The sequence below is a fragment of the Vitis riparia genome, chromosome 1, assembly GCF_004353265.1.
Source record: "Vitis riparia cultivar Riparia Gloire de Montpellier isolate 1030 chromosome 1, EGFV_Vit.rip_1.0, whole genome shotgun sequence".
In the NCBI taxonomy this organism is placed as follows: Eukaryota; Viridiplantae; Streptophyta; class Magnoliopsida; order Vitales; family Vitaceae; genus Vitis; species Vitis riparia.
Genome location: NC_048431.1, coordinates 6,884,304 through 6,893,977, shown reverse-complemented (window position 1 = coordinate 6,893,977; position 9,674 = coordinate 6,884,304). Strand labels below are relative to the sequence as shown.

Here is a 9,674-nt window from a genome sequence, read left to right as displayed (position 1 = left end):
TCAAGTTTTATTTCCTTCTACTTTTTCTCCCCATTTTCTTTCTCTAGTTTTTTTCCTCAAATTTTACAGGAATCAAACATAGTCTTAGCATTTTTTTTTTTTCCTTTCCTTAGTAATTTCTGAAAATTAAACATAGCAAGGCATGAGTTGAGGGGTGGAAGGGAAGACTACATTAAAATTGAACCTGCAGGGACATGAATTGGACACAAGTGTTCATCCCATCTTAAGACCCAACTGTCTGTGTACTAATTCACATATTCCAAGTAGAGGCAGATTTGTTTTCTGCCAAAATCCAACACCATCCAAATAATCAAAGTTCTGTGAAAATCAAACAACAAACAACTCAAAACTAACAGTTTTTATAAAAGGAAAATTTCAAGCGAATTTTTTTAAATTCATCCCAATTCTCAGTCAAACCCAATAATAATAATAATAATAATAATAATAATAATAAAAACAAAACAAAGAAAAAGAGATGTTCTTCAATTTTTCCCAATATTTGAATTGAACATTTCTGTATTTTGGCCGAATTCCCAAGACTAGAGGCATATTTTAATTCCCAATTTGATTTGGGGTGCCCCATTCAAATCCAAATTCAGCCCATTCCCAGCAAAATTTGAATATGACAATGTTTGCCACCCAAACAAGAAATTCAAAAACAAAGGGGATAATACTCTGACCAACACCTCAACATATTACCTGCTCAAATTGGACTTATCCGTATGTTTCCAAGTACTGGGTCCAGGCTTCTGGAGCCATGACATTGATGACAATAAAGTAAGAATCATCCAAGGTAAAAAATGTGAGACCAAATCATCTTATTTGATAACAAAATAAATAAATAAGTAAAAGACTAAAAGTACTGTTGGACAGCTGCAACAAAAACAGAGGCTTGTGGTAGATCACAATGTCTTTTTACAGCATCTTAAAGCTCATCAAGTGTACTCAGTACAGAGCAAAGCCAGGTCCAGTTCCCCTCACCTCAGACTCTAGTCACTCGATTAACATTTGGGTCCTGGCCACTTAACTGAACTCTCTATATGTTCTTTTATAGTAGTAGAGCTCATGAATTTGCAGGATGCATGATGGTACATGGTTGTTGATCCTGAAAAGTCTAGGCAGTTCCTCAGATTGATGTATGAAGGTACTTGGACTGTTGGACAAGTATTGTTGATGGAGCTGGGAAAATATAAAAGGAGAACAAAAGGCTACATACCACTATGCTCAAGCTCTGAGCAACAGGCATTGGGTTTCTCTTCATTTCTATGTCACATATGAGTTCAAAGTTAAGATGGAGCAAACACAAAATTCTCCATTACTAGTTAAACAAGCAGTCCATCTTTGACTGCATGGAAGTAAGACTTGTACCTCTGTGCTAATCCAAACATGCCTAGCGTACCCCCTGTGTGAAGCATCACCACTTTTGCACCCCCTTTAGCTTCCTCTTGACTAAGTAGTGTCGCCAGTTCCCAAGCAGCTAAAGTATATATGGGATCCACTAGAATACCGGTTTGTTGTGCAATTTGTTGGCATGCTTCTACTTCCCCTTTCAACACATTGCCGAATCTGGAAGGGGAACAAAGAAACCTCTCAGTTAAGAATAGTGACTAGGAATAAGAATCATCTCAATACTTAACATATACACATCATTTAAGACAGACTTCTAGCCAGTCAAAATACAAAGAAATAGTGATTCGTCTTTGAACTTTCCAAAGGTAAAGATATAAATATAAAAAGTCAGTCCATCAAGGTTGTAAAAGAGGAGTCAAAAGGATTGGGCGGGCCTAACCATTTCAAACAGCAATGAATTAAATTCTCTTATCTTCAGATCAACATGACCAAAAATTCCCACTAATATGTGGCTCCTTTACGGAGTGAAAAGTAGATTTTGGAATTACCAGACCCTGGATGTATAATCGTTGTGATAACTAGTAACAGAGAGATGTTAGTTTCAGTCCTTATTTTTTGTTGTTTAAAACTTTTTTTTTTTCTCCTTGAAAGACACTTCCTTTCCATTTACCTCTTTTTTTTTTCTAAATAATTCATGTTTATGAAAAAAAAAGAATGGAACATAATTCATGTTTGCATGATTACATATAGAAGCAATGAACTTAGTTTCCTATGGTGGTCGGCAACGAGAATTAATTGAATGGGTTTGGAACAATACCATTAGGTATAAGAAAAAGATCAGTAACTATGACAACATATCATTACTCACTTCCTTGGATGGCCACGTTCTACCCAATGAACAATCCCACCATCCATCCCCTTGAGGACATGATCAATATGATGAAAAGCAGTACAGTGCTTGAAATCGGAAATTAAGCATTTCTCCTTTTTTCTGTAACCATCAACGGTATCAGCCAACATGACTCCAGTTACCTCCCATGAAAGCCTGACAAAACAACAGCAGCCTTTACTGTTCCAAGTCCAACATAGCATGCTTATACAAAAGTCCAAATCTTACATGGAAGTAAAAGCAATCATTTTATATGTAATACAAATTGGAACACACCCTAAACATAAGGCTCCAAGTCCTAAACCAACAGCTGTTGTCCCAGTACCAGCATCTACAACAATTTTTAAGGTCCTCTCTTTTCCAAATAAATGGTTCTGGGACAAGTACTGCACAAGGCGAATCATACCTATGGAGAGAAAAAACCATAATTGAGTGAAGCAATTGAAGCAATAAAGTAGTTACTGTTTCAAGGAAACAAGAGCCAACTTGAAGCCCAAAACTATTACTATAATATACATTTTGTAAGATAAAAGACCTACAAGAACCACTAAATAAGTCAGCAAATGGCTATGGATATGAAGAAAAGATAGCCTAACACAATCAAAATTAGTCTTTCATAAACTATGTCATTCAGTACACTATGAAAACCATCAACCAATAGTCACTAGAGAACCCAAAAAAGGGGGTTGTAAATAGAAGAGAGATAACCAAAAAGGAGACCATAGCATCTGACACTACACATTATAAGTTCTTATCTATTTCATTGGCCATACTTCTACTGATCATTCAGAAGAATTCCATTCTCTGTCATTAGACTCATTACCATCAATTTGATAAGTTTTAAGCATAAGAGAGGGCACAACATACCCACACACCCTCGTTTGCACCATGCATATGATTGAGACTAAATAAACCATCTACACAAGTTTCATGGAAGAAGCAGATGCATTAATATTTCTGTATGTTAAGTCTATACACGCGTAAGAGGAATAGGAGCTGGAAATGTTACACAAGCCCTAAAAGACATGCAGATTCATAGTTTGCAAACCCAGCTAAGATATGGGACTAGTCACCTAAAATACAAATCCAATCTTACCAAGTAAACTTACAGCATCTGCTGCACCTTCATTGATAATAGCAACCTTTCTTGGATGACTATCAGCATTCATATGAGCATCAATTTGCACAAGATTTGGTTTTCCAGATGTTTGAGTTGTAAAAGAGGTCTCAAGAAGATCATTGAACCACACAACAGAACCACTGTTGCCTGCCACCAAATCAGCATGCCTGGTGAGCATTTCTTCCCTCTTGGCATAAAGAGATCTTGGAACATATTTGACATTTCCATATAATGTGGAAATCAGATTGTAGCCTGTCAGAATTTCGGGTTGTTCCCCTCGTAGCAGCAAATGTGATTTTAGTCCTCTCTCAGCACATGAAACAGCTTCACAATATGCAAATCAGCAATTAGAAGCAAGCCTAACAAGGTTTTTAGTATCAAGAAAAGGAATATAACTTGACTGAACAAATTTCTGAGGAAAATTCTAGTATAACAGCAACTGGAAATCACCTACCAACTGCTGCTGCATGTGCACTTTGACAACCTCCACATGTAACCTAGAAAGTATCCCAACAAGATGTCATTTTATTCTGAAAGTCCCCAAAAATGAATGAGCATTATTTGACACTATAACTTGCATGTCTATCAAAGAAAAAGAAGCAAACATTGCATGTTGAGAACATGCAAGGGCTGAGATCCACCATTTAACAAAATCCACCCAAAAAATAAGCAAATGGCAACATGATTAAATTTTGATAACCATTTGTTGTAGAAATCTTATAAAACTACTTTTCATACTTGTTCAGTGAGTTCAGTCTCTTGAACTTGATGTATAGCACAAAAAAGAGTATCATCCAAGAAATTAGCATCAAATCTCATGCTAGAAACTCATCCAATTATGATAGGCCAGAAGAATGTACATGTATCACATATGTCCATCATTAAAGCCATCTTAGATGGAATAGGGTGACTAAAAGTAATAGCTGTCTTAAATGGAAAGGTAAAACTCTAGATAAAGCTGTCTTAAATGGGAAAAGAAAACCATCTTACCACATCAGTCACTGAATGATCTTCAACAAGAGGAAGTAGTCCATCCAGTTTTCTTGCTTTATTACCGTTTACCAATGGATGCAACAAATCATCCCTGACAACATAGAAGAATGGGCCTTGATTGCTATTATTCGCAATGCCATGACCCAAAGATGGATGAGTATTGCTTGAGAAGGAAATGTTACCAAGTGGTCCATTCCCATGTAGCATAGTAGAAAGCTTTATTTGATGAATTGTGGTATTTGGGTTGAGTAATGTCCATCTTCTGTCAAGTAATTTTGTCACGAACTCCTCACCACACAGTTTGAGCTCAGAAACGCCCTAGAAATTAGGAGAAAATCATTGATCAACCATTGGACACAATGCTCCAAAACCAATCTTAATCGTAAACAAAAGCAACAAAAAAGAAAAAAAAAAAGCTGTAATAATAATGGCTAGATACAAACCAACAACCTATGTTAGTTTTATTGGATTCAAAATACATGAATGCAGAGGAAAAATTATTCATTCAATCCACCCATTGATCATAGTATTCGCAAATTATACCTACATTTGAAGAAAAAAGGCTTCCTTTGGTTAAACTGCTTCAATCACCAAGGATTTTCCCTCTCAATGCTATTCTTTCATATGTAACCATTGCAGGTTTGTGTGGGTGATGTTTCATAGGGTATTCTTTTCGAGTGTATCTTCCATAAAGCACGGGAGTGCTTATATAGACCTTAGGATAGGACATAAAAACCAAACTACCCTTGGTGACATAGCCTTAGCCACGACCCTTATATTACACCCAAGACTACATGGTGCACCCCAATTCTCCAATTGCTCAATTAATTAATTGTATGCTTAATAAATAGCTTGAGTGGGGACCACTAAGACCCATAGAATAATTTTACAAGAACTATAATTAATCTTTACCCCACCAAAGAAGATTAATTGCAGTTCAATGAAAATTATGATGAAGTAATTAACTAATAAATGTTTTGTCCATAACCTATAATACCATTGCATGATGTTCCTTATGAACCAATAGTTATAATTCGAATTGGAATTTCTTATACACTATTTGAATTACATCTTTATGTCATAAATGCATTTTATTTCTATGGATAAATTGATATATCTATATTCCTTAGGAAGTTAGGATGAATATCAAATTCCAACTTAATGGAATTACAATGACCATGGATTAAACTTGATCATTAATCTTAGAATTACTTAAGATGATATATTGTCTCAAATACCGAGATATCATGGTTCTATTTTCAAGATCCATTTTACTACAAGTTGAATTAAATAATCACCCAAGACAACAAGAATATATGATCATTTAAAATCTCACTCCTGTATAAACTCAAAACAATTATTAATTCAACATTAGCTCAATGACCTTTCAAGATTGAAAACACATGCAACATGGTACATTAGAGAAAGGACAAGTCCAACTAATAGCATTTATGACACACATCTTTATAGGTCTAGTTCAATCTATTACACATACACTAGCACATCCACCTCCAAATCCAATTATAATGACCAAGACAAGTAATTTCACAAATGAAAGGTGATGGATTACGGCCTCTACTAAATTGCTCAAATTCATAAATGGTCGTCAACTACCTATCAAGTCGCAAGGATCCCATGTTTGTCTCTCATGTATATCCTCATATACCCAAATCTTGTTCAATGCACTTGATTAAGCAGAATGCGTGTAAAGACAATGCTCAAACAAATTAAACATCCATAAAAATGTCAGCAAAATAAATCATATTGATATGATTAATAACATTTATTTGTTTTGGAAAGAAGTCTTAGTTGGTGTTTGATAAAACTGGAAATTAAATACTTAAAAACCTTTGTGCTAAATTTTAAGTGTTGGATTAATAGAAGTGAAAAGTGTTTGATATTATCTTAGGTTTAAGTGTTGAATGTGATTTGACCATTTGATAATGAAAATAGTTTAAGTCTAAAAATAATTCCTTTCTACAAATTTTAACCTATACTTATCATATGACATCTTTAAAAATTTAAGCATTATACACCATGAAAATAAAAATATATTGTTTAAGTGATTAAATCTTATTTAATAATATAATTTCGTATGTTAGGATTAAAACTATACAAAATATTGTTATTTTTTATTCTACAAAAATGTAATGACTATTTTATAATCATCATTTAATTCAAAAGAAATATAAATGTTTAAAAATTTTCTTGGTACTTACCTTCCACTGGGGAAAAAATTGATATTAAACCTTCATTCAAAACTGTGTCTTAACTTCAAAATTTTAATTATAAGAATAGAATTAATTAAATAAAGTTTTTATTTGTAATTTTATTTTTATTTTATATAATAAAAACTTTATTTTTAAAAAAGTTTAATTTTAATTTAAAAAAAGATTCATGGTACTTCTCATAAATCCACCACTTTTGCTACTATATTTTTTTATCTTAATTAATTTGACTATAAAGAATAAATGAATTATATGTAGATTTATGATTAAACATAATTTAACTTTACCCTAAAAATATCTCATAAAAAGTAAATAATAATAAAAAGACAATGAATCATATAATTTGCTTCATCATAATATTTTTTTATTTTAACAAAAACTATTTATAGTATGTTGGGTTCTTGAAAAATGCTATGAAAAGGGAAAAATATTAAGAAAAATCATTATCCTCAAGGAAAATGAGATACAAAAACAATAATAAGAAGAAAGAAAATATTATGGAAAATTTTAAAATATTTTCCTAAAATATAATAAGGGAAATTTAAGAATGCGCATTTTAAGGTTGCAACTTGGACAAGTTGGCCCGACCCAACCTGATCCCAACCCAAAGTTTGGGCAGGCTTGGACAAACATTTGCATTACTCAGGTTGAGATTGGGTTAAGTTTTCTCAACCCGAGCTCAATTTGGGTTGGGCTCAAGCTAAGGTTCAAATAACCCGAGCCTAACCCAAGCCCAATTTAATATGTTTATTATCCTGTATGATAGTATCCATTTTCTTTTTAGATTTGAAAGAAAAAATGTGGAATTATAATTATATCATATACTTTTTAATTTTTTTTAAAAAAGACATAAGTTTATTTTTGTTTTTTTCATATATTTTTTCATTTTTTTAAAAGATATATAAGTTTATTTTTACTTTTTTATTATTATCTTGAAATTTTGTGTTATTTATTATTTAAATTTTGGTATAAATATATAGAAAAAAAATAGTTTTTTAAAAATCATTATGGATGGATTTTGAACGATGCAATTCAATCAACCCAAGTTTAACTCAATCAACTTGAGTTTAACCCGATCAACTTGAGTTTAACCCAACCAAGTTGAGATTCAACCAGAGTTTATAAAAATGAGGTTGGGTTGAGTACCTCGAGTTAGAGGTCAGGTTGATTGTTTCTTAATTCAAGTTAGGCTCAGGTTAGTCATCAACTCGACCAACCCACCCAAGTTGCAACCTTAGTGTATTTGCTAACAATTTAAATTTATTTTTCTCAAAATTTTTATGAATAATGAACTAAAGGAAATTTTATTCATCATTTTTCCATCTATTTTATCTTTCTAAATTTTTGTCAATTTTTTTTAATAACTAAATATGGTATTTTGTTTTTAAGAAACATACAATAAGAAAATCAATAAAAACAAATTATAGCATGAAAATTGCAAAAAATAAAATAAAATAAAATCTTATATAGCATAAATAGTTTATAGTAGGTAAAAATAATGTATTACTTAATTTATTTCATAATAATTTTTTTTTTTTTATCAAAATCATTTAGAGAAATATAATCACAATTTTCAGTTTCTTCATTAACCCTTTAATGAAAAAATAGTTCTTATAAAAATTAGGACGAGTTTCTTCAGAATTCTAATTTTATTATATTAAATAACTAGAAACAAAAGATTTGATGCTAAAAGAAATTCAATATTAACATAAATCAATAAAAAATAGGTGTTTTTATAATTTTAATTTATTCACTTTTAAGTAGCTAGCTATTTTGTCAGACACCCCTTACTTTCTATGGCTGATTCTAACATGTTTGTACTTTGTAGTGCAGTATGACTAGAAACAGAACAAAAACTTAAACACATTGCTATAGACTAAGCACTAACCAATATCCACTGCCCACAGTTACAGCATTGATGCTCTGATGGATGTAATCCTGAAATTTTGTTTAATCGGTTTGGAACTAAAGCTCAATTTGTTAGTATAGAACTGCACAATTATAGATTCTTTCCTGGAATACTTACTCAGAAAGGCAAATAGTTGTAAATAACAGAATGAGATTTTATCACGAATACTGGGAAAGTAATAGATATCGAACCCATATCAAGATCCTTAGTATCTGAACTAATAATCAGTTTATCACATGATCCCAACCACAGAATTGAACCAAACCCTAATTTTCTAAACAATTCATCATCTGTTTAACTTACAAATGTCCCATTAGCGACAAGTAAAGAAAATTATAAACGGTGGAAGAGATATAGAGAGAGACCTGAGAAGTGGTTGACGGAAATCATTTTTCAAGGATGAAAGTGGACGATGCCTTGGTAGACGGTGAAGCTTCATATCCAGCAGAGGCACAGCAATGGAAACCATCCGGCTAAGAGGATAAATGCGTATTTGAAGGCTGGTTCCCCTGCAGTTATGCTTTTAAGTTACCGTACAATTTAAAATAAGTTTTTGCCATTAGTGAAAAATCGAAATATTGGAAATGGGTAAAATATTGATGACTAGATTTTATAGAAATTTTGATAAATATCAGATGAAAATAAAATAAAATAAAAATTGATAAAATATAATAATTCATGTATCATAAAAAAAAATTCATATAAATACAATGTCTTTGTTATATTACACAATATTACAGAGTTAAATAAATAAATATTTCTTATAGGGTCAAATAAACTCTCACATTAGAGTCAAAAAATCAATCCTGATATAATTTGTAACAACTCATACCTAACAATATAAATATTATTTATTTTATCCTTAAAAGGTTCTTACAATTTTAAAACAAGTATATAGGATTAACAATATGAATATTACTTATTTCAAATTCAAAGGGTCTTAACGGTTTTAAAACAAATATATAGGATTAAAGAGAAACTTATACTTATATAGTATAAATAATTTTTTCATATAAATCAGAACTAATAAGAAAAACTACAAAATGATTAGATTTTTTTTTTTCCATTTTTAGCCTTTTGAGTTTGGATTGAAAAAAAAAAAAGCTTAACCCAATTTCAAGCTGAGTATCAAACTAGCCCAAAAGGATATATTTGGATTCGGGCAAGTTGGATTGGATTTGGGAA

At 31.6% G+C, this 9,674-nt stretch overlaps 1 protein-coding gene across 3 annotated transcripts; it reads right to left on the bottom strand.

Annotated features, from left to right (window-relative positions):
- Positions 1-676: 676 nt before the first annotated feature.
- Positions 677-8,963, bottom strand: LOC117924011 (D-cysteine desulfhydrase 2, mitochondrial). Of its 3 annotated transcripts, none has more exons than XM_034842557.1 (8): positions 8,855-8,963; positions 4,535-4,670; positions 4,350-4,443; positions 3,814-3,856; positions 3,336-3,683; positions 2,516-2,645; positions 2,219-2,395; positions 677-1,566 (listed from the first exon to the last, which is right to left on the bottom strand). In XM_034842557.1, the coding sequence occupies exons 2-8, from the start codon at positions 4,609-4,611 to the stop codon at positions 1,323-1,325; spliced, it is 1,113 nt and encodes a 370-aa protein (XP_034698448.1). In that variant the 5' UTR covers positions 4,612-4,670; positions 8,855-8,963; the 3' UTR covers positions 677-1,322. The 3 variants fall into 3 exon arrangements, with proteins under 3 accessions (XP_034698448.1, XP_034698456.1, XP_034698464.1); XM_034842565.1 differs by lacking the exon at positions 8,855-8,963 and adding an exon at positions 8,469-8,848; XM_034842573.1 differs by lacking the exons at positions 4,535-4,670; positions 8,855-8,963 and having other exon boundaries at positions 3,810-3,856; positions 4,350-4,436.
- Between the last annotated feature and the right edge of the window lie 711 nt (positions 8,964-9,674).